Raw genomic sequence first — 26,954 nt, 5'->3', positions numbered from 1 at the left:
CCCATGATTGCTCTTGGCAAATTTTTCTACAGAAGTGATTTGCCATTGCCTTCTTTTGGGCAGTTTCTTTACAAGACAGGTGACACCAGCCATTATCAGAACTCTTCAGAGATCATCTGCCTGGTGTCAGTGGTTGCATAACCAGGATTTGTGATATGCACCAGCTGCTCATACAACAACCCAGCAGCAGATCCCATGGCTTCACGTCACCCTGATCGGGGGGGGGGGGAGGCGTAAGCAGCTGCTACACCTTGCCCGAGAGTGACTTGCAGGTTAGCGGAGTGAGGGAGCACCTTACATCTCCTTTGGTAGGGTCATATCTCCACCCCGCCACCTGCTATATACACATCATCTATACCTTTCTATAATATACATCTGTCTTTTTCACCATTAACCAGTTGACCAATTTCTGTAACAACTGTAGATTTCTCTAGGGCACTCACTACATTTCAATCTAATTCATTAATATATACATTAAACATGCTCCGTGAGTCCTAATAAAGGGTCTCAGCTTGGCTCAACTATTTATTCCTCTCCATAGATGCTTCCTGGCCTGCTGAGTTCTTCCAGCATTTTGTGTGCGTTGCTTGCGTTCAATCTTTAAAATAACTTATCCTATTAAAACTCAAGAGCATACAGATTTAAAATGCAAAAGTAACTTGACTGGATTAGCCTTCAGCACTATGCAAATTCACTATTGTAGGCTTTAACCATGTTTAAGAATTCTTTTGGGAATGTTAGTTCAAATTGGTAGCTCAGATCACCGCTTAATACAAGTCAGATCCAACAAAACCCATCCCTGCACTCAAGAATACTAGATTAAAGCTTTACTTGGTAAATTTATATGAGTATCACTAGCAGTGTTTTACCTCAGTTAAGAAGTTTAACAAAGTTTAGAGATTTTTTCATTAAAGAGATAAAGGCAATTGTATTCCATAATGCCCTTGTTTTAGAAAATCCTACCTGTAGATCCTTTTCACAGAGGAACCAGTGAAAATCAACGTTACCTGAAAAATAAAACAAGTTTTAACAAAAAGTTAGAAATTTGGTTGAAAATCAGTAGGATTTGTCACATCCAATGTTTAGCATAGTTTAAGAATGAACATTGATACTTAACTCAATACATCAACATTCACAGAATCTGCAATGTTTTTTAGAAGCTAAGACTACAGAGTAAACTATGGTACTGATTTAAAACTGAAGATTGGAGTATTTTTATGCATATAATGTCAAAAGATATCTTGTGTTTGAACTCTCATAGCAGCTTATGCTTTCACTGTAAAGTCTAACTAATTGGATAAACTTAATCACATTAACTGAATTATGTTGTACCATACTCTAATGAAAATATTAATTTCTAGTTATCCTGTAAATCAGCAGATTTCAAATGAAATGCATAAGTCAATTTTAGTAATCAGAAATAATTCACAAAGTTAACTAAACACATACATTGGGAACACAACATCAATAAAAATTAATTAGAAAAACATTAGAAGGTGCAGTAGAAAATACTCAATTGTATGAGTTAACTCAAGCAAAAGCAAATGATTTCTGCGGTCAGAATATATACAATTTTCAGCTGATAAAGCTGCAAGGATGAATGGGGTGATAAACAGCACCCAATACATCCATTTCAAGTGTCTGGAAGGTCCTAAATTGCTAAGACATCTGGCAAACATTATAAGTTGGTGAAGTTAAATCATTAAGAGAGCAATTTATATTGTCCTTTTAACCCATTTAGCAATGTTATTACAAATTTATCATCAATACAGAAAATGCAGCAACTACTAAAATTTCCCTCACAAAATCATGTTTTAATAATATGCTAGGGTTTGCCAAAATGGTGAGGTAGAAAAAGAATGGAAACATGTATTGACACTGGCATTGCAAATTTGCACACTTATTTCACCCTGGAACTATAAAATTGCATATTAAGTAACTTTAATTTTTGTTTAGATGTAACTCTCCAATCGGTGTACTCACCTCAACAGAAGAACAACCATTTGCAGCTATTTTATTCATGCCATGTAAGTAAATAGCAACTATCAAATATGTTCCAATAAACTTTTACACACAAAATCAGTCTTGAATAAAAAACTACATTAAAAACAAATTTTCTAATAAAAAGCTCTAACATATCCATTTAGCTATCAGTATTTTCTTGAAAACGGTATAACTCTTTTCATAGCCTAAATCGCTACAAAAGAACAAAAGGATGAAAAGATGATTTTGACTCTGATATTAATAGTTTCCCTTAAAACAGGTAGATTAACAAAGCACCACAAATCTCTACGTATTGAATATCAAGTATTTTCACTAAAAGAGAATTATTAAGAACATAATAGTAAATGTATACTTCCACCAATTCTCACCTATGAATGACAAAAGAGGGAGGGGAAGCAGTATTTAAACAAAAGTAAATGATATGTGGATTGACGTGGCCAAGGATGCAAAATATTCAGCCTAGCCTCACAAGACATCATAGAAATTGAACAATGCTTTAACATTTGCCTTCTTCTAAGATAGCACAGAGAGCACACCAGTGTAACAATTAATACAATATTTGCCTGTAAATTTTAAAAGTAATATATTTTAAATTTTAACAAATTCTATATGATTCAAGACAGTAAACCGATGCAGGTTTTAATACTATCAGATAACATTTACTAGGAAACAGATCAGATTTCTAAAATGTAGCAAGCCTATTTAAATGTTAGCAGCAAATTATTATTATGCAGATATATTTTGGGACCCATATTTTGTATTACCATATAAACTAATATCCTCACCAATGATTTCTTTCTCTCTTATTCATTTCATTTCGCAGTTCCTGCTTAGAAATGGCCTTTATTTGTTTTGGCCTCACCTTTTCTAGGTTCAGGCCCTGTTAGATGCTCCTAATATTCTTAACAGGAATGACCTTTTTCCTTTTCTTGAACTCACTTTATTTTTGTTAAGGATATGATCGAATATTGCGTCACATAGGGTTTCTTCATAATGGAGGGTTTCAGTATTAACCCTTTACATATAATGCATTTACTGACCACTATCCTTCTGTTATTAGAATCAAACATAAATAAAAAGACAAAGAGAGTTAGCATTCAACTATTTCTCTGGTCTGTTGGGTAAATATGCAGAGCGACAATCCCTAACTCCATTTGCAGTGTTGCTTCTCAGGATTCTAGTACCATATGCACAAATTTGCAACTCTAACGTTATATCATCCCTTTTGTTACGAAGGCATCATGTTTAGCAAATACTGTACTTGCTACCTTTATAGTTGATTATTTAATTAATCGTTTTGTAGTGTTTTACCTAATATGATCATGAAGATCTTCCGAATGCAAAGATAATTTTTAAGACTGAATGGTATTAGTTCAAAAAAGTGCAGAAGACCAAAACTAAATTTGTAATTTCTAGTACTCAATGTGCAGAACCATACGTCATGGAATGTAATAAGGTGAACACGCTGAGATGAAAAAGAAAGAAAAATCTACATTAGAACAACTACAGACCATCTCTGGGTTATGAACAGCTGACTTATGGACATCTGTAAAAACAGAACCTGTCCATTACTCACGGGTGGCCCATACTAGCAAAAGTGTTTTTATCTCCAAATGTAAAAATAATTCATCTTAAATGGATATGCAGTGCAACTATATTTTGCTGATAAATTATTTCAAGAGTCCTGTACACTTTTGCCCAGCATTCATATTTCTAGGTTTCAACCAATACCATTATTATGTTTAATGAACACAGTTAATGTATAGCTCCTGCAATTTTCTGCCTCCGTAGTGATGCATGCAGCAAAATGCTTTACTGTACTCAATATATGCAGCCTGTTACCAAATGTTTAAGTGCTGCACAATGTCTACTGTCAATCACAAAATCTCTGGAGTAAAGAACAAGATATTATGTTTTAATCTTTATATAATTTGGATTATTATTGATCATTAAAGAAATTTATGAAGTTTAATTTACACTCTAACCTTTTGCAGATTGTAAAGATAAGGTCATCTTAATTCTTCAAATGTTAAACCAATGTTAAATGACATTGAATGCATCAAAAAACCAACACTGCAACACACATGCACTGTGTATATCATCTTACATTTTCCTTGACATACTTATTTGCATGGTAAATATTTAATGATTTGCTGCAGTAATGGTTGTGCAAGTTACCTTGAAAGTGTCAAATATTTAAACATTAGCCCTATTAAAATGGCAACAAAATCGGAAATAATGCAATTTTCAGCACCATTTCAATATTTTTCTATGACTGTTTAATTTACATTGATGTAGATATTTTTTGAAATAAACTGCCAAAATACCAGTAAATATCTTACTATTTGCTTCCAAACTACTTTCAGGACATTTTTACAAGTAGTATCACACTAGTTTTTGACTAGAAAATTACAGCACTCTTATTATGAATTCTACAAAGCTCCTCCACAGTTTTAAGTAATACATTAAGTGTTATGTCAGCAGAAAGTTATCTTAATTTTTTTAATATAGTCAAAAATATTGCACTAATAGATTAAACTCTGTGCTCCAAAGCCTCAAAATGATAATGTATCTTTAGTGCTTCAGAAACAGTCAATTCTGATGACTACCCAAGTTTGATTTTAAGGTTTAAATCTAGTTGGTCACAGTTTGTTTTACAGTTACTGTGCATTATGCTTTGCTCTTTATTAAGCCAAATGGAATTGATATATATCATGGTTATCCACCTAATACTTCTTTTGATGTCAGCTTAAACAATTTGGGAAGACTATGGTGGCACTTGATCCAATTTTCTGAATGGCATTTGCTAAGAATTGGAAAATGATTTGATTTTCTGCACAGCAGGATAAACTTAAACCATTCTAAATCATATTCAAAAAAATATCCAACCAAAAGCTCCTAAATAGTAGTAGGTTTGGCAATTTCTTCAAATTCAAGAACCTTTTAACCCTAGCGTGATCTAATGTATTTACAGTACTGCATTCAGATCACAATTTCACTATTTGAAACTATGGTTTGCAATCTATCATCCATAATGACAAAATAATTTAAATATATTGATCAAACTTTAGATAACATGCATCATCATGCCACAACATCTGAGACTACTGAGTTTATTTCTGTAACGGAACTGTTCACCAAACTATCCCCCCCCCCCCCCCCCGCACCTCCTCCTCTGAATACATATACATCAAGGATAGCAAAATCATTAAGACATTTTTCATTATGTGTTTCTTTAAAAGTTTTCAGGGTGCAGCTCCCTTACTGGACTGCATTTTAATTGGCCTTCATAGTAAAGGTGTAAAAATCAGTTAGCTGACCACTTTCAAGAGTTCTGACCAATTAATAGAAATCAAGACTTTAATTTACAAGGGACCAAATGTAGCCTCAATTAACTTTAAGGCATTTAAGGGCAAGACTTATAATTTGGAATAATGTAGGGAATGAGGCAGCAAAGTACACAAACATCTGCAAAGAGAAATGAGAGTATCATTAGATAACTTACACTTTTGTGATATCGACTGAGACATTAATAGTGGTCATGGCATAGGTGGCCTTTGGTCTTCTCTAATATGGTATCATGTGATCCTCCTTCAACTCCCTATTCACACCACAGAAACGTCAGCCTGGACTTTGTGCAGAGTTATTTGAATTAGAAATAAAATGTGAATGCTGTAAATAATTGGACTGGAAATGTTCAGCATGCATAAAATCAAGAATGAATGGTACATTTACAGCATCTTCATTTTTTACATAATAATAGGGTAAAGAACTCTAAAAATATAGTTTTTGAAAACTGTTAAATCTGATCTGTCTTGTTCCACATTTCTGTAAAGCTTGCTTACACCTATCTTTTTAACCTTAGTAAGATATTCTCAGAAAACTAAATGTGCCTACATGAGCATGGAGTGAAGCTCTTTCGCAGCCATACAAGCTTCTAAGATTACCCTATCAGTATATGCTTATCAGAAACTAAGTACCAACTATTAGTGTTTTGAAAATTTTGCGTCCAGTATGACTGCAGCAAGTGAGGTTTCATGGTTCTAATAAATATCCTTTACAGAACTAATCCTTAATGAAGCACATTGAATCAGACTTCAAACACCACATAAGAATTTAAAAATCAATGCTTATTGTCATGGCATGACCAGAAGTCAATACGTGATTAAAAACAAAATCTACCCCATCAATAATTATTCGTCTATGATTAAGGAAAACAGTAACTAACAATAAGTTAAAAAAAATTATATCCCAGAATATCTGTTTCATATCATAGTCAGTAAAAATGGTAAGCAAAACCAAAGTTCTGCCCACCACTTGTTGTCAATCATCTTAGCTCAAGGTTTTAATAGCACATAGTACTGCTTGGAGTGAATATTTCAACTGAGTTTTAAACTCAAACAGCTTTGTGTGCTTATAACATATATGCCTAACAAAAGTTTCTATTAACTATTACTATACATTTATATGTGGAATAATTATGAATCATGCAATTGATGAAAGGATATTACCCAGCTGGATTCAGTCTTACAACACAGTTCTTTTATTACTGAATTTCTTTTATTACCTTTTTTACAACTGTTAATTTTATAAAGAGTTGAATTTTCATGTTTCATATACTCTTAATTCATGATTTGTATTCATGCCAATATGCCATATGTAATTCATGCCATATGCCATCTTCCTTTTCTCAGATCATGCACAAATTTTGCACTGAGATAACTACACAAGAAATTCCCTCGCACTTAACCATAACCATAGCTTTCATTATTCAGGTTTTGGTTGAAATAAGCAATTGATCAAGTGGTAAATACGATATTCAAAGCTAACTGTTACCATGCTAAAGCACAATTTGCTGCATTATTTAACCAGTAATGGTCATTACATTTCCTTACATCTCATACATTTTAATTCTGCTCATATTCAAGATGACAAAAGTACTTTGTCCCTCCAAAAGAACCATTCATGGAAAAAGTGATTAAATAGTAGAATACAGCTAGCTATATGCTGGATTTTCCCTTTTTCTCTCCTTCAATTCTTTCATTCGGTCTAATACAATAAAGAAGTTGCCACAGGTCTTGCTAATACAAGATTGCCAAAATCCATTCCTGAACTGTGGCCCATTCTTTACAGTTAAATACTAGGTGATCATATTACATTTTCAGCATTTGGACGTAGACTTCATACAATTTAACACAGATAATTAGAGAAGAAAATGGATTTTTATTAATCTATGCTGAAATATCTTGCAAGTGTATTGCTCAACTCTTAGTGGCCCCATTTCACAAAATGTTATTAAAAAAAGGGAAAATTCACAGTTTCATTGAAATAAAATCCAAATATTACTCAATTTAAAAATATCAGATCATTTCTCTCCTAGTACCTACCTCATTGTAAACTACACACTGCTTTGATGATCCATTTTTCTACAATTCTGTTAAGGAGAATGGGTTTGTCCACTCACAACCATACCTGACAATCACATAACAAGCTCCTTTACAGGAGGTTCCGTTAAAAAAAAGATGAGGACGATACCACCCTCTTGGTACAATGCAATAATCCCCTAGCACTTCTCAATGACACATGCACATGGGTAATTTCCTGAGTCAGGGTCACACAGCTTGGATTTGACTCAATTCACTGACTCTGTGTAAAAGACAATGTAGTGCACTGTGTAAACAGCGACAATGTTCACTTTGGATCCACATAAATTAGTCTGAAATGTAACACTTTGACCAGCTTCTAGATTTGAGGATTTCTAAATGCTGTAAAATCAAGTATTTTCTTTAAATTATTTTCAAAAGTAATATTACGTCTTCTCAGAAAAAGTTAGTTAAGAAAAGGAACTACAAGTGTAGTGAATTAATTTAGTTTTCTAAGCTCTATATGACATAAGACCTTTGTAAATTGTCTGTTGTGACATGCCTTAGTAAACTGATATAGCTTTTTTTAAGTTCATGGTTTTTAATAATTAAACCTTTAATTTTAACTAAATTAAATCTTATTTTCAAACAACTTTTTTTCCTCTATAATTTGGTGATAGATTGAAAAGAACTATTATTATATAATTCCCACTTTCCCTGTCACTTTTTCAAAACATCACATATCCTTGGCATCAGAATTCTATAATCATGTCCAAAGAGTATAGTGACTTCGAAACAGTAAAGTCACTGGGTGGGCTTGCTCTTAAGAATTAATATTACATTTGAAAAACAGAGCATCTTCTTCAATGAACATCAATATCAACTGAACAATTCATATGTGGAATGGTCAGTCTGCCTACGTACATAGATACACAAACGCTTAAATTTCACAAGTCACTTTTAGTTTCAATGTGAAGTCTCACTTTGGGTAAAAGTAGCAGGAAAACTGATTGGCTACAATCTACATTGTCATGAAAACGTAGAGGTAGAATATAGGTATATAGATCTATAAATAGATAGCATATAGATTGACAGATAGATACAGACAGACTGTTAGAAAAACAGAGGGACAAATAGAAAGATAAAACATCACATTGTACAGAGGATCAAGACCAAGAGTACTCGAAGTAAAATGGAGTTACAAGACTGGGAACTTGGAACATATCAGGACAAATGTAATTGTTTCCATTTCTAAATATGTAATACATTCTGTAATTTTATGTACTTCCATTATATGTTCCTATGTGCCCTGTTAATATAGCGCTAGAACATCTCAGTGGATCAATAACTCCTCCTTGGGATGAAGCTGCAATTACATCTTAACAGTTTAAACAGACAATTTCTGAATTACTGTTAAGAATGAACTTTGCTTAAGATATATGCTAAGTTCCAAGATTAATCCACATATGCTCAATGGAATGTAAATATACAACTTCAACTTACTAAATGGAATCACTTCAGTCAAGCACAACGTACTAGACTAGACTTGTTTCAAAGTCCTAAGAAAATGAAGAGAATTTCAAATCCAAAATAACCAAATGCTAATTATTGTAAATTGGATGTCTGTACTTTCCTTCCACAGATACATAATTGATCCAACCAGTGGCGCTGGATTTTACAGTGACCAATACATAGAGAATTTTCAGTTTTTTCTGCAAGAACAATACAGCTTTTAATCATTAGGGTTTTAAGTATTTTAAAGGTTTTGAGAAGATAAATAGTTTTTAGATTGGGTGAATTTCTGGAAGAAATCAGATTTCAGTATAATGGTGCGATCATTTTGAATCTCACATGGGTTATTAAAATATAGAATATTTCCCTAATAATTAAAACCGGGAGTATTGTATCTTTTGAAATGTAACTGTGTAAGTAATTAAAAAGAGAGAATGTAAAGAAAAACAGAGAACATGCAAGGAATGGGATTAGTGCTACATTTGGATGGGTGCAAGGGCCAAACAACCTCCTTCAGTACTGAAAAGTCTATAAAGCTAGAAACAGATTTACAAAGTATTAGAGAAATGAAGCCTACTTCAAGTAGGAATTTATAACAGCAAGTAGAAGACAAATCCTGAATTAAAATCCACAGAAGGGTTTTCAAGAGGGATGATAGGAACCAACTCTAAAACACCAGCCATCTGAACCCTACAGAACCCCTGTTTAATACTCCATTCAAAATATTTATGTAAGATGCACTAAATTCATGACAGTTCCATCAATAGGGGTTGTATGCAATGAGTTGCTCAAAGTGTAGACTGATTTCTAATAGGATAATAACAGGCATGCTACAAGTGTTTGCAACTATGCTAGGTTAATGGAGAAAAAAAGACTGATCACCTGCTCTTAATCTCAATTCAATGTCTGTAGCTGGACATATGAATACATTAACAAAGAGAAAGGACAGAATCCGACTCCACTGTGATGTTGTTTGTCTCTGCATCAGACAATCAAACAGAAGGCGATAGTCATTGTCTATGCCACTTAAGGTGCTCTAATGGAACAGAATTACACCAAAAAACTGACAACTTCAAGAGGGGAGTAAACTTGCAAGAAAATAATCACTTCACTAAAGTAAATTATAATTACAGAACACTGTTTCATCTCCTTCATTAAGCAAAGGTTTCAAAGTGAACAATCACCCAATTTCATTGCAATATGCATACGTTTCAATAAAATCTTACGTACAATGTCAAAACCTTCATTGTGTTTTTTGCTGTATGTTTGCATTTTATCATGAGGTTAAGGGCAGATTTTGTGTGACACACGCTATGCTTTACTTTTATTCAAATCTTAATCAAGTGCTTGAGCATGTACATTCTTAAAAATGTGATTTTAAAAGATTCCTGAAAAGCACTTATATATTATGTAGATAAAGCGCGTGCATGTGTGTGTGCGTGTGCGCACGCGCGCACACACACACACACACACACACACACACACACACACACACACACAAAGCAGTTTTGCTTTGTGTTTTACACAAAAAAGTGAAAACAATGCAATCTACTTCACAATCCAGGCTTTTGGGATGGTACACACTAGTGATCACACAATACTGATACACTACAGTTACCCCTGGCAACCCTCCTCAACTGTAACAATGCTGCTGTACAATAGCTTGCTCTGGATTTCTTTCTCTTCAGCTAGCTAAACGCTTGGGGACCATCTGCGTCGGCATGCTTCAAAGAACGGCCTGCCTGTGGGCCTGTCACTCCGAACACCACCTCTCTGACCCTGACTAAATGGAACTTTCAATGCATTTCTGTCCTCCCTGTTGACTTCTCCTATTAAGGCAACTTTTGACAAAGAAAGCGGAAGAGTGGGCTAACTGCACCCAAGAAAGGTGGTGTCTGATACATTTGAACACAAGGATTAGGAAACTAATACATAACAAAAGATGTGAAGCAAAATGCAGTGGCATAGAACAATATTGCTTTACCCAGTTCCTTCAAGAATACAATGCGTACCTGTTTCAATCAGTCAACTAGTCAGTAATTCTTAAAACTAAGAAACATGTTCTGAAGAACAATAAACTCAGATCTATTTTTAATGAGGCATTTGGGTTCTTTTTTTGAAGAGAGTAGGAGGAATGGATGAGGGATGAAATGATATGAAATGAAATGAAATGAAATTAAGTGCTGATTGCAGCTCAACAGTCCAATTTAAGTTTCAAGGTATTAACTTTGTATCTGATCAATTTGATTTTTCCTTAGGACACTCCAAGAGTAAATGTCAAACTAGCTCTGTTGTACCACTTACATATGTGTGTCAGAGGTTGTGGATCCATGCTTCAAGAAGAGCTTTGGGGGTGCTGGATTTTAGATGTGAAGTTAAATTGAGGTCCTGCCTAACTTTTGAGATGGATGCAAACAAATCTGTAGAACTTCTTTCACAAAATTATTTCTTGGCAAGTACTCATGTTCAATCTAATAAATGGATTGTTTACACTTATCTAATTTGCTGTGTGAACATTGGCTGGATATTTACCTTACCACAAAATATGTGCTTTAAATCATCTGGGTGTGAAGCTCTCATATTTGTGAAAAAGCACCAGAGAGTTTCTGCAGATTTAAATAAAAGTTACCTGGGTGAAATAAACTTATACTCAAATCACCAAATCAACAGTTACATTATAATTGTTTATCATAATTCTAAACGTCCCTTCACTTGTTCATCCATTATATTGAAAAAGGATTATCAATAATGATCGCATTATTTTGTTATTTATTCCAGTCACAATGAATGGATAAACATCTTTGAATTTGTTGTATACTGGATAGTTCCTTTTTTTTTACACAGAGCATCATTTTGTGTGGATGTACACATGTCAGAAATAATTAGAATTTATTCCTTTCAAATTAAGGCAAAATAAGATTAACAAACATTTCAGCTCATGGACTCTATCGGATGAATTACTGTTACAGTATACCATGTGCAATTAGCACTACACATGGATTCTTTAAAGAAAAGAATTATAAACTTCAATAATGCATTATCTAGTGCCTACTCCAGCAGGTGCTGTCTAAAGATAAGCTATAATTTGAAGGGAACCTTGGCTAATTTTCTTCCAGTTTCATTCATCCAGAAAAAGGAAGGCCAGTGGAGGCTTTCACCATTACGTTAATCAAGATGAATATTAGTGAAATTGTTAAGATTAATTTTGTGTCATATTTAATAATAATTTCTGTTGAAATCAATTTTTTTCCTAAAAATTATTCCCAACGATCTTTAAGTAATAAAGTATTTGCTTAGAAATGATAGATTTTAGTAATTAAAACATTTTGCATATAGGAAAATGTCATATCATCTAAGAATATAAAAAGAGATATTTTTTATGGCATAAATACAAATATCTTAAGTAATCACAGTACACTTAACACAACCTATCAAAAGAATTTGTGTGTGTGTGTGTGTGTGTGTGTGTATGTATGTATTTATGCTGGTGTACGTACATACAGAGGGAGCAACAAGGTAACTGGATAAATCCAAACCCAACTTCGAGCCTTTCTGTAATCATCTGAAAACTTAATAAAAAAAAGTTTTTAAAAAAATTATTAGTATCAAAGCATCAGATCAAAACTGCCGCTGGTGGAAAAACCAAAATTAGTTGCAAAAATAAAACCAGAACAGTTTGATAAGAGCAGTGGGTATGAGAAATGAGTAAGCCGAGAGAACAGAAAATCATGGTCAATTTTTAGCTTAGATACCCACTGAGGCAAAAAAAAAGTTTCAATGCAGTCCTTTCAATAAAGGCATGGTACAATGAATTTTATTACTGAAGCTAGTTAATGCAAAAGGAACTGAAATCCCAATTCCAACTTAAAGTATTTAATAAGAAATTAAGAAAACATATTTTAAAATAATTTTGCTGCAAATTATATCAAAAACATCTTCAATAATAAGGTTTTAAAAAGGAAACACCTCATCACAGCACAATAATGGAACTTGATGTTCCTTTGAAAAAATGAAGTGAAAAATTATATACAGTACAGTATTTAAAAGCTTTATAGCTAACGTTTGTAATTCTTTTCTATATTAGTATCTTATGTCCAATGAGCTTAAATTTACTGTTTATCCCCCAAATTCAGGATCCTCGTTTCTCTAGTTCCCTGAATAAATTCTTTGTTCATTTTTTTTGGCAACTCAGAGCTTTGAAACTGCCCTGTTCCAACACAAATCTGTGCAATTCTGATAATTACACAACATACTCTTTAATCAGTCCTCTACATTCAATGGGATCCAGCCAACAACCCATCTACCCATCTCTGTACGAGACCATCAGCACCCTAGGGACTGCACACCCAAGAGGCTGCCTTTATTGTCACCGGAGACTTTAAAAGAGCGTCACTGACTAAAGTCTCTCTGAAGTTTTGTCAACATGTACAACTGAACAAATGGGGAGATAGCATACTCGACCACTGCTACTCTCCCTTCCATAATGCTTACAAAATGCTCCTCCACCCGCTGTTTGGAAAGTCAGATCACTCCTCCATCTTGCTGCTGCCAATGTACAGGCAGAAGCTGAAACAAGAGGTGGCCATTATTAAAACCGTCCACTGTTGGTCTGACTACTTAGTCTCCATGCTACAGGGCTGCTTTGATGATGTCAAATGGAATGTCTTTTGTGATAAGGATGTCTCTGAATTCACAGATGGGGTCACAAGCATCATTGGAAAGTGCATCAAGGATGTTGTCCTCAGAAATCGGTCAGGGTCTATCCAAACCAGAAACCATGCATCAACAGTTCCTTGTAAGCAGCACCTTTCACACAAGAGAAAGCTTACATTGCTGGTAACCAACTGGAACTCAAAAAATACAGCTACGATCTATACAAAGTCATCAAAGTAGCGAAACAACAATACAGGGACAAGATCCAGACACAACTCTCCACCAACAACAAGGTCTGTACACCATCGCAGACTTCAAAACTAAGCGCAATGGTGCTGCCAACATCACTGCCTCTTATCCCTGATGAGCTAAATCTTTTTTTATGCTTGGTTTGATGCTGCCAACTGAACCCCCAAGAAGAGTTGCAGAAACAACCGGCAGCTTGGTCATCTCGAAGGCTGAATTATGTGAGGTGTTTCCAACAGTGGAGAGTCGCAAGGCCGCAGGACCGGACGGCATCTCAGGGTTGGGCACTCAGGATGTATGCGGCACAACTGGCAGGTGTGTTTGCAGACATTTTTAATCTCTCCCTCTCTCAGCGTAGAGTGCCCTCCTGCTTTAAAACATCCACCATTGCTCCTGTGCCTAAAAAGTCCAAGGTTACATGTCTGAATGACTGGTGTCCAGTCTCACTCACCTCAATAATAAGCAAATCCTTCGAGGGGGTGGTCAGGACTACATCTGCAGCATGCTATCACCCACACTGGACCCGCTACAATTCACCTACCAACACAACCGATAGACAGATGGTGCAATAGCCACTGCTCTACACACTGTCCTTACACATCTGGAGAAGGAGGATGCTTATGTGAGAATGTTGTTGGACTACAGTTTAGCACTCAACACCATTATTCCCTCCAGGCTCAACAACCTCAGAGACCTCGGCCTTCACCCTGCCTTGTGCAGCTGGATCCTGGACTTCCTGTCTGATGGCCAGTAGGTGGTAAGAGTGGGCTCCCACACCTCTGCCCCTCTGACCCTCAATACTGGTGCCCCTCAGGGCTGTGTCCTAAGCCCCCTCCCTTTACTCTCTGTATACCCATGACTGTGTCACCACCCACAGTTCCAATCTGCTAATTAAATTTGCTGATGACACTACACTGTCTAATCGCAAATAATAGTGAGGCAGCCTACAGAGAAGTTGTCATCATCCTGATACAGTGCTGTCAAGAAAACAACCTCTCCCTCAATGTCACAAAAACAAAGGAACTGGTTGTGGATTACAGGAGGAATGGAGACAGGCTAATCCCTATTGACATCAGTGGATCTGGGGTGGAGAGGGTGAACTGCTTTAAGTTCCTCGGCATACTCATCACCAAAAGATCTCTCATGGTCTGTACATACCAGCTGTAAAATGAAAGGAAGCACAACAGCACTTCTTTTTCAGATGGTTGAAGAAATTTGGCATGAGTCCTCAAATCTTACAGACTTTCCCTTTGCACAATTGAGAGCATCCTGAGTGGCTGGATCACTGCCTGGTATGGGAACTGTACTCCCTTCAATCATAGGACTCTGCAGAGTGGTGCAGACAACCCAGCACATCTGTAGATGTGAACTTCCCACTATTCAGGACACCTGCAAAGACAGATGCGCAAAAAGGGTCTGAAGGATCATTGAGGACCTGAGTCACCCCAACCACAAACTGTTCCAGCTGCTAACATCTGGGAAATGGTGCTACAGCATTAAAGGCAGGACCAACAGGCTCCAGGACAGCTTCTTCCACCAGGCCATCAGACTGATTAATTCACTCTGATACAATTGTATTTCTATGCTATATTGACTGTCCTGTTATACATACTTTTTATTACAAATTTCTAAAAATAGCACAAGCACATTGAGACATAGACATAACATAAAGATTATTACTCCTCATGTATGTGAAGGATGTAAGAAATAAAGTCAATTCAATTCAATTTTCCAAGGTCCAACTTCTTAAGATAGCTTTGTCTAATGCAAATCCTGTCATCATCAGCATATTTTCAAACAATGGTTTCTCTGGTCACCTCCATACAATCATTTCCGACGTACCTAAAGGTATCCCAAATGCTATTTTCAAAGGATTGAAAGTATTATCAGAGTATGTATGCAGTATACAATCCTGAATCTTCCCACAACCATGAAACAAAGAAACCAAAAAACCCGTTCAAAGAAAAACATCACCACCTCCCATGCAAAAAGCAACAAAAAAAGAACGAGCAACAACACAGAATATAAAACACAAAAATAGATCCATATTCAGATCAGCTCAGTGTTCATTATCTGCAGGCTGTCCCGATTCAAAGTTGCTCAAAATGACAACAGAAAAAGAAACCAGAAAACATATCATAATGTGAACTACAGTGTAAGCCACAAATCGTGTTGATTATACTTTGTTCCAGCACCAGCCTCTGACAGTATTGAGGGAGAGAGAGAGATCATTCAAGCACAGGGAGCAGCGAGCGAGAGGCTCGTGGATGTTGCCGAACACTCACTTGCCTTCCGCTCTTGTCCTAGGTATACGGTCATTTCCACCAATGAAGTCACGCAAAGTATGTTTGCAACAGATATACTGCTGAGAATGACGAAGTAGGTTCATCTCTTTGAACAAAAAGGTAAAATAAAAATAGCTGCTGGAAGTCAAAAATGAAAACAGAATGCGAGGAGCACTCAGAAGAGCAGCAGCATCTACGGAAGGAGAAACAGGATTAACATTCTGGGTTGAAGATCTCCTTCAAAAAAATTTTTTAAACCTTATTTTCTTTTCATGTGTGCTGCCTGACCACTGAGTGTTCCCAGTATTTTTTTTGTTTTTTGTTCACTTTATTTTATTAGTTCTATCATCACCTACTATAGATTCAGCATGAAGCTTTATTATTCTGGACCTGGCTAGCTCAGTATACTGTAACGTCCATCTAGGTGATGGATGTTAAAGTCCTTCATTCAAAAACACCAAGGTTATTCAACAACAAAACCGAGTAAAATCTACAATTTCCATTGAAGTGTTACTTAGTTTTACCATAGGAAATAGAATTCTTGAGAGATGCCAATTTATGCATTCTAACTGGAGCAGAGTGAAAATGTTAATTTGATAGACATACAGGGTTTGTTCATAATAGCTCAGTCTACGTAACATCTAGAATCACAAGCATGGACCTTGTAGTGGAAAAATTTTTACTACATGTAACTTTTACAACATGGAATTTTTACTACAATGTAACATATATAATGTTTAGGAAGCTGAAATTGGGCAGGGCCCTTGAGAAATATAAAGGAAGCAGGATAGAACTTAACAGGAAATCAGGAGGGATAAATTGGCCTTGAAAGTAGGATTAAGGGTCATGGAAAGTAGGATTAAGGAGAATCACAAGACATTTTACACATACATTACAAACATGTAGGTAGTTAGGAAGAGGGTGTGAATACGTAAGGACAAAGAGGAATTTATGCCTGAAGCCAGGGGAACTGGGTGAGATTGTAGCGGTGTGCTACACGCAGCGCTAAAATTACGACACGGAGTCGGTAACTGCAGTCGAAGGAAAAAATTTTATTCGAAATCCTCAGCCTCACTTTTAAGCCTCCCTCAACTTGCCCCCCGTGGCGCAGAGGCTCCAAAGCTCTGTGCTCGCAAACCCCCGTAGGCTATCTAATTGTGAACCGGTTCGGATGTGCCTGGAAATGGGTCGCCACAAGATACTAAATTAGTACTTTGCATGTGTATTTGCTGATAAGATCATGGAAGACAGTGAAATCAGGGAGGGAGATACTGATACTGAGGGTAAAAGAGAGGCAATTGCTAGGGCCCTTACAGAGATTTCTGTGCCCTCTTTTGCTACAGGAGAGGTCCCAGAGGACTGAAGAATAACTAATGTTGTTTCTTTGTTTCAAAAGTCACCAAGAAATTATAGACCCATGAATCTATTATCAGTGGTAGTGAACTTTTTGGAGAAAATTCTCAGGGATAGAATTTACTCTCTAAAACTTAGCTTACTATTTTATATTGTTGAAGCTGCCACTTGGTATTTTTCAATAAAAACTGCAATTGCCATAGTAATTTGACCAGGTTTATCTATAAAATTGGTAACAATAAAAACTAAAATGTAATTATTTGTACATTGAAAAAAATAATTAAAATGTTTATTTTAGTTGAATTAACATACAGTTAGGCAATGCAATGAGTGTAGAAAAGAAATGGTTACAATGAAAATGTCTGTGGCCAGCAGATACTTTGAGATCCAGCACTACAAATTGTGGCATCTACAAACTTAGAAATTGACTTAGAGCAGAATTTGGCCACCCAGTCATCATTGCACAGGAAATATAGCAAGGGGGAGAGGAGGCAGTCTTGTGAGGCACTGGTATTGTAACTATGGGGGAGATGTTGTTTATTGTTACTGATTGCAATCTGTACAGCAGGAAGGATCATGATGCACAGTAGGTTGTAGATCTAGGGTCAGGAGTTTGGAAATGAGATTGATTGAGATTATGGTGTTGAAGGCAGAGCTATAGTCAATAAATAAGAGTCCAAATTATCTTAGAAATGAGACTAGGCAGCTGGTAAAGAAACACTTTGGGAAGGTTTGGATTGGCAGAAGGCTCATTTCAATAGCATACTATAGGATATGGTGAAAGTAGAACACATTCAGATAAAATGACAGCTGACAAATGGAAGCCAATACGCTTTGGTAAAGGCGAAGTTTAAATATCTCAAGATTTGGATGATGAAGGATATTGAAGGTTTGATCTTGAAAAGTGGAAACACATAGCAGATATAGGTAACTGGGATTGAAGGACTCTCAAGAAATAGAGTATAGAAGCGAACTTGAGAAAAAAATTAGTAAGGCAAAAAGTGCCATGAAGTATCGTTGGCAATGAGTCAAGACACTTCATATGTATACCAGAAACAACAAGGGTAACCAGGGAAAGAGTGAGTACCCTTAGGAACCAAAGGATTAACCTAAATGCAGAACCGGGTGATGCAGACAAGATCCTAAATGAGTACTTCTCATCTGTATTTCCAAGAAGGGCATAGAAGATGGTGACAAACAATGTGCTGGAGGAACTCAGCAAGTCGTGCAGCATCTGTGAGATTTCAGAAATTGTTTCTTTAGTACATTATTTGTTGCTCCAAATTCCAGCAACTGCAATTGGTTGTGCTTCAATGGAAGATGGCACGCTCAGGGAGAATTATGAATATAACCCAGACATTGGATGTTATGCAACATTCAAGGATTAATAAATCCCCGGACTAGATGAGATCAATCCCATTGCTATAGGGTGCAAAAAAAGATATAGTTGGAGTGCTGACAAGAATTTTGCATCTTTGTTAAGATTTTGTTAAGATCTCATCCACTGAGATGAGATGTCAATAGGTTAGAGTATAGTTAATATTTAGGAAGGACAGCAGGGATAGGCCTGGTAACTGCAGGCCAGTGAGTCGTACATTAACTTTCTAAGACAAAATTCAAAGGGATGGTATTTAAATATATATAGAAAAGCGAAAGCTGATCAGGATAGCCAACATGTTTTTGGGCAAGAAAAACCCTACCTCACTAATTTGAGTTTTTGAGGTGGTATCCAATAAGAAGCATAAAGTCCGAGCAATGGGCACTGTCTATCCGGATTTTAATAAAGTGTTTGATAAGGTGCCATTAGTAAGCTGGTCCAGAGGGCTAAGATGGACAGGATCCAAGGCAAGCTAGCTAACTAGGTCCAAAATCTGTTTGCTGATAGAAGTGGAGGATAACAGCTGAAGGAGGCTTTTCTGATTAAAAAGCCATAATCAGTGGTAAACCTCAGGGATTAGTTCTGGGACCATTGTTGTTTATGATATACATTAACAACTTGAATGGGAATGTAGGAGGTATGGTCAGTAAGTCTGCAGATGATATGACATTTGGTGGTGTTGCCGAGAGTGAGGAAGATTGTCTAACACTATACAATTAATGTCAAATGAAGAGTTTGACAGAATGTTGCCAGATGGAACTTAGAATCCTGACAAATAAAAGGCAAGTCAAAGGGAAGCCAAATAACCATTCTGGGGGAGGTCATATACCTAAAACTGTAGGGCATGAAAGAATGCTGATAAACAGAAAAACCTTGTGGGTTCAGTCAATGGTTCCTCAGAAGTGGCAACACAAGCTGATAATGTGGCAAAGAAGCCTTCATTAATCCGGTATAGAATTTAAAAGACGGGATGATACAAGACCATAAGAATTAGGCCATTTGGCCCATTGCGTCTGCTCCACTATTTTATTATGGCTGATCCATTTTTCCTCTCAGCCCCAATCTCCTGCCTTCCCCCTGTATCCCTTCATGCCCTGACCAATCAAGAATCTATCAACTTGTTCTCTAAACATACATAAAGACTTGGCCTCCACAGGTGTCTGTGGCAACGCATTCCACACATTCACAACCCTCTGGCTAAAGATATTCCTCATTTCCATTCTAAAAGGATGCCCTTCTATTCTGAGGCTGTATACTCTTCTCTTTGACATGCCCACCATAGGAAAGATCCTCTCCACATCCACTTTATCCAGGCCCTTCACCATTCAATGGGTTTCAATTAGGTCACCCCTCATTCTTCTGAATTGCAGTGAATACTGTTATGATCCCAGCCCCCTCCTTTGTAAGAATCGCAAGAGCACCCGTCGGGGGGGGGGGGGGGGGGTTCAATAGGGGGGAGGGGGAGAGAGAGGAGAGAGGAGAGAGAGAGAGAGAGAGAGAGAGAGAGAGAGACCGAATTGCTGTTCCACCCGGGATGCAAAATAAGGCGACAGTGTCTATTGTCTCATGGAGACCACGTGAAAAGCCCTCGGGCAAGGTGGGCTGGTTGAGAGAGAGATTGCATCATCCTAAACTGATTGACACCTGCGACCCCGTGAGGAAGTATAAAGGAGGGTCTAAGGGGAACAGCCCCTTCAGATGCACCAAGAAGACACGAGAGTGATCCAGCAGTAGCGGGAAGCCATTCTGAAGGAAGCCACGTGCGTTAGATTCCGGGATTGGAATTTGTGGCTGGAATCACGGAAAACTGCTTTTAACTAACATCGGGGAGAGGGAACCAATGCTCCCCAATTCCTCAGAAGCTTCATAAAGACCCAGCAAGTTTTTCCTCTTCTCCCCCAATCTCTCTCTCTCGGTCGCCCCACGTGAAACCCAGCGATTCCCAAAAGGCTGAAGCCTGCAGACTTCTGAGTGACTTTTATATTTCCAACGAATAATATATTAACCCCTAGACAACAGTAGAGCTCACTTCTTAATGATGATTAGTACTATACCCGCGCTTTAGATTGAGTATTGATGACGTGAATTATCTGAATGTTTGTATTAACCTTACTTTTGTGCCCCTTTATAAAAAAAAAGTTTGATAATAGTGACATCAGACTTCAACGGACCTCTCTATCTTTGCTGGTAAGTTATCCAGTTACGGGATACGTAACAATACAGACCCAGAGCAATCAAATGGTCCTCATATGACACACGGTTTAATCCTACAATCATTATTGTGAACCTCCTTTGAACCCTCTCTAGTTTCAGCACATCCTTTCTAAGATAACGGCCGAAAACTGCTCACGATACTCCAAGTGAGGCCTCACCAGTGCCTTATAAAGCCCCAACATTACATTCTTGATTTTATATTCCAATCCTCTCTAACATCGGATTTGCCTTCCTCACTACAGACTCAACCTGCAAATTAACCTTTAAGGAATCACGCACAAGGATTCCCAAATCCCTTTGTGGCTAAGATTTTTGTATTTTCACTACAATTAGAAAATAGTCACCCATTTAATTTCTTCTACCAAAGTGCATGGCCATATACTTCCTGACACTGAATTCCATGTGCCACTTCTTTGTCTATTCTCCTAATCTAAGTCCTTCTGTAGCCTCTCTACTTCCACAAAACTATCTGCCCCTCCACATATCTTTATATCATCTGCAAACTTTGCAACAAAGCCATCAATTCCTTCATCCAAATCATGGTGTATAACATGAAAAGAATCAGTCCCAACCCAGACCCCTGTGGAACACCATTAGTCACTGGCAACTAACCAGAAAAGGCTCCCTTTATTCCCACTCTTTGCCTCCTGCCAATCAGTCACCGCTTTGTCCATGCTAGATTCTTTCCTGTAATACCATGGGCTCATAGCTTGTTAAGCAGCCTCTTGTGTGGCATCTTGTCAAAGGTCTTCTGAAAATCCAAGTATACAACATCAACTGAATCTCCATCGTCTACCCTGCTTATTTTTTCTTCAAAAAATTCCAACAGATTTTTCAAGCAAGACTTTCCCTTGAGGAAACCATGCTGACTACAGCCTATTTTATCCAAGTACCCCAAGACCTTATCCCTAATAATCGTCTCCCACATCTTCCTAACCACTGAGGTCAGACTAACTGGCCTATAATTTCTTGCTTCTGCCTATCTCCCTTCTTGAAGAGTGGAGTGGTATTTGCAATTTTCCAGTCTTCTGGGAAGACTGAAGCTAGTGATTCTTGAAAGATCATTACTAATGCCTCCAGAGTGTCTCCAGCTAACTCTTTCAGTAACCCCGGGTATACACCATCTTGTCCAGGTGACCATCTACCTTCAAACCTTTCAGTTTCGCAAGAACCTTCTCCCTAGTTATGGTCGTTTCACACACTTCATGCCCCCTGACACATGGAATTTCCACCATACTGCTAGGGTCTTCCACAGTGCAGACGGATGCAAAATACTTATTCAGTTCATCTGCCATTTCCTTGTCCCCCATTATTGCCTCTCCAGCATCATTTTCCAGTAGTCTAATATCCACTCTCGACTCTCTTTCACTCTTTATGTATTTGAAGTAATTTTTGATATCCTCTTTAATATCATTGACCAACTTACTTTCATATTCCATCTTTACTACCTTTTTCAGTTGGTTTTTAAAAGCTTCCCAATCCTCTAACTTCCCACTTTTTTCTCTATTATATGCCCTCTTTTTGGCTTTTATATTGGCTTTGACTTCCCTTGTTAGCCAAGGTTGTATCATCTTGCCTTTAGAATACTTTTTCCTCTTTGGGGTGTATATATCCTATGCCTTCCAAATTGCTTCCAAAAATTCCAGCCATTGCTGTTCTGCTGTCATCCCTGCCAGTGTTCTTTTCCAATCAATTTTGGACAACTCCTTTCTCATGCCTCTGTTACTTCCTTTATTCCACTGTAATACTAATACATTTGACATTAGCTTCTCCTTCTCAAATTTCAGGGTGAATTTGATCATATTATGATCACACTACCCCTAAGGGTTCCTTTACCTTAAGCGCTCTAATCAATTCCGGTCCATTGCTCAACACCCAATCCAGAATAGCTGATCCCTAGTGGGCTCAACCACGAACTGCTCTAAAATGCCATCTCATAGGCATTCTAGGTATTCTTCCTTTTGGAATACTGCACCAACCTGATTTTCCCAATCTACCTGCATATTGAAATCCCCCATGACCATTCTAATATTGCCCTTTTGGTATGCATTTTCTATCTCCTGTTGTAACTTGTAGCCCACATCCTTCTTACTGTTTGGGGCGCCTGTGTACAACTCCCATCAAGGTCTTTTTACCCTTACAGTTCCTTAGCTCTATCCATGATGATTCAACAGCTTCTGACCATGTGTCACCTCTTTCTAATGATTTAATTACATCAAGCTACACCATCCCCTCTGTCTTCCTGCATATCCTTTCAATACAATATGTATCCTTGGACATTAAGCTCCCAGCTATAATCTTCTTTCAGCCATGATTCAGTGACGCCTACTGAATCATACCTGTCAATATGCAACTGTACTGCAAGTTCATCTGTCTTATTCCATATACTGCACACATTCACATATAATACTTTCGATCCCGTATTCAACCTTTCTGATTTTGTCCATCTTTTACTTTGCAACTCATTCTGTTGACTGCACTTTTGCCTCTCCTTGCTAGGAGTCTCACTACATATTGCCTCTGTTTGTAACCCAACTACCTCAACTTCAGCATTACCACTCCATTTGCCATCCCTCTGCCAAATCAGTTTAAACCTTCCAGAACAAGTCTAGCCAACCTGCCCACAAGGATATTGGACCCCATCTGGTTCAGGTGTAACCTGCGCCTTTTGTCATACCTTTCCCAGAAGAAATCCCAATGATCAATGATCCATAAATCTAAACCTCTACCCCCTGCACCAGTTGTTCAACCACACATTTACCTGTCAAATCATCCTATTCTTACCCTCACTGGTACGTAGCACAGGCAGCAGGCAGTCTGTTACAATTTTACAAAACACCACACATTAAGAAGACTGTACTTATGAGAGTGCATAAATGAGATCCACCATGATATTGTCTCAATTGAAGCACTTTAATTTATGGAGAGATTGAATAAGGTGGCTTTGTTTTCCCTGGAGGAAAGGAGTTAAGCTGATAGAGGTATAAACATTTGTAAAGGACACTGATAGAGTAGATACTCAGAAACTTTTCCCCCATAGTTGTGGTATCGAAAACAAGAGGACACAGGTTTAAGGTGAGAGGAAGAAATTTTAAAGGATATTTGACTGAGAAGTTCTCTTTTACACGTGGTAGTTAATATCTGGAACTCACTGCCAGAGTGGTTGTACAGTCAGATTCTGATCACTATGTTGAAGAGACATGTAGACTGCCACTTTAACAGACAAAGCATACAGACCCAGTGCATGGAAATGGAAATTGTGTAAAAAGCAAACAGTTCAGCATGAATAGTGTATGGCTACAAAGGATCCATTTCTGTGTTGAACACCTCTATGACTATGACTCTAAATCAGGGGTTCCCAATCTGGTCCATGGACCTCTCAGTTAATGGTAGAGGTCCATGGCATAAACAAGGCTGGGAACCCTTGTTCTAAATGTTCAAATAAAGTGCAAGAACTACAAATAAAAATACACCTAATATGTTTTAATATGTTAAAAAAACAGGGAAAAAAACTATAATTTGATATATTTCCAGGTCCCTATGCATTTCAATCTAAGACATTAAAAAAAGGAATTGCAGATAAAAAGCTTACCAATATTAGTGGAGAACATACCAGTCCCTAAAAGACAGCTGACCATTACTCTTAATGTTCCAAACTCCATTACATACAGTGGATTCCAGTTAATTGGGACACATTGGGACCAATACATTTTGACCCAATTAAGTGGCTACCCCAATTAGCCAAAGTTTCATGGAAATAATTAAAAAGGTATATAAAAAAGACATACTACTGCTTAACTGAGTAGCAAATTACATAGTTAAATGAAATACAGAACAAATAAGAACACTGTAAGTACTACCACTGTATTATAAAACTGTGTATTAGTTCCTAATAGTTCATCCAGTGTACGTTGCCATATTCTTATGATAGACTGTAAACAAACAAAATTAGTGCAGGCACCTAGTATAGCCGGCTGGTAACTAGACTTTGGGGCGAGAGGTCTCGAGTTCGAATCCGGCCGGCTCCCTTGCACGCTCTCCATCCGTGCCCGGGTTGTGTCGAGCTAGCAACTCGACCTCGTTAAAAAAAAAACCTGGAGAGGGATGGGCTCCGCCAGGTTTCAGATGCCCAAGACACAACATATGATGAGCAAACACCAAAAAGATTGGCGCAAAAAGCTTGTCATGACGGCACCCCGACGACTCCACAAGGAGTTAAGGGTGGGCGGGCGCACACACACACACACACACACACACACACACACACACCCCAGTGTAGATAATGGACTACCTTCATGCAGTACTATCGACAGTTGCATCTTCCAAATCTTCACTTTTACTGTAACATTTAAGATGATTGTTGATTCCTAACTTGTTGAAGTAGTGAAATCTTTTCATTTTCCCTTCTGGCTGTTTCTGGAAACTCCAAGCCTGAATACTTGAAACTACAATCAGCAAAGCAGTTGTCTTACTGCTTATTTCTTACCAACTATCAATGACAAACATCGCTGCTTTTTGAAGACGAGTACAAGCAACAAACGCCATTTAAAAACTGCTCACTCTAAGTATGGTGTAGTATCTAATGGCCACACAACATGCATGCGACTGATGCTAGTTAGAAGCTGTTTGGCAACAGTCTCCTGCACAGTGTCCCAATAAACAAAGGGATTCCTGGCTATTTTCTGAATTAGTTTTTGTTTGTTAAGAGAGATCCCAAATAAGTGGCTGACCCAGTTAACCAATGGCCCACTTAACCAAAATTCTGCATTTATTTATTTGAAGTTTTTTAGTTAGGCTTCAATGGTAGCCATGCAATTTGGGAAGGAATGACACAAAGAGCTTTCAATATAGAAATAATGGGGCTAGTAACACTTTACTGCTCAAAACTGTTTTCAATAAAGATCCATCTTGGAATAAGTACCTGATGATCTAAAAATCTCTACCAATTCTAATCTACAAATACTTGTCATGTTGTTAGAAAAGCCTCTGTCATCTTTAACAATGGAAAAGGTACTGTCCAGGACAGTGACATTCTATTATATATTTATACTGACTTTGGAAGTGACTTGTTTAAAATTAAGAGGCAGCAAAGGGTTTGAGGGAAGTGGTGCCAAGGTAAGGCTGGAGATCTGGAAATAGATTTACTTGTACTTTAATTACTTTTTTTCACAGTTTACCATTTCCGACACTGTTGCTTGCAAATCGAATCAATATAGTCATGCCAGATACCACACAGAACCAAATAGGAGGTAGTTTAGATTTATTTAGAAGGTATATTTTAATGCTGTACCACCTAATCCCTTAAAGTATCCCTTATAATATCTACTTGAATATGAGGAGTATATAATCTTATTAAAAGAATATACAATAGTATAACTCGTTCAGCTGTCGTAAGGCCATATGCTTCACCTATATAGAAGCACAAGCAACTTAACACTATTGAATTTTTTTTTCCTTTTCATGGCCCAGCAGTCAGCAGAGAGTTGGACTGATCATATAATGCATCATAACTTTTAAAAAATGACTATAGTATCAGAGGCAACATAATTATCTAGCAAACACGAGGAAATCTGCAGATGCTGGAAATTCAAACAACAACACACACAAAATGCTGGTGGAACACAGCAGGCCAGGCAGCATCTATAGGGAGAAGCGCTGTCGACGTTTCGGGCCAAGACCCTTCGTCAGGACTAACCGAAAGGAAAGATAGTAAGAGATTTGAAAGTAGAGGGGGGAGGGGGAAATGCGAAATGATAGGAGAAGACCAGAGGGGGTGGGATGAAGCTAAGAGCTGGAAAGGTGATTGGCGAAAGTGATACAGAGCTAGAGAAGGGAAAGGATCATGGGACGGGAGGCCTCGGGAGAAAGAAAGGGGAGGGGGGAAGCACCAGAGGGAGATGGAAAACAGGCAAACAACTAAATATGTCAGGGATGGAGTAAGAAGGG

The 26,954-nt window shown here is 37.5% G+C and overlaps 1 protein-coding gene across 2 annotated transcripts in view; it reads right to left on the bottom strand.

Moving 5' to 3' along the window:
• Positions 1–26,954, bottom strand: part of zcchc7 (zinc finger, CCHC domain containing 7) — a 243,657-nt gene that overhangs the window by 102,546 nt on the left and 114,157 nt on the right. For both annotated transcript variants that reach the window (XM_059970058.1, XM_059970059.1), the window contains exon 3: positions 964–1,007. In XM_059970058.1, coding sequence (XP_059826041.1) covers positions 964–1,007 — 44 coding nt within the window. The remainder of the gene's footprint in view (positions 1–963; positions 1,008–26,954) is intronic.

The sequence above is a fragment of the Hypanus sabinus genome, chromosome 5 (assembly GCF_030144855.1).
Source record: "Hypanus sabinus isolate sHypSab1 chromosome 5, sHypSab1.hap1, whole genome shotgun sequence".
In the NCBI taxonomy this organism is placed as follows: domain Eukaryota; kingdom Metazoa; phylum Chordata; class Chondrichthyes; order Myliobatiformes; family Dasyatidae; genus Hypanus; species Hypanus sabinus.
Note: the sequence above shows the minus strand (reverse complement) of the source record. Positions and strands in the feature narration are given on the sequence as shown.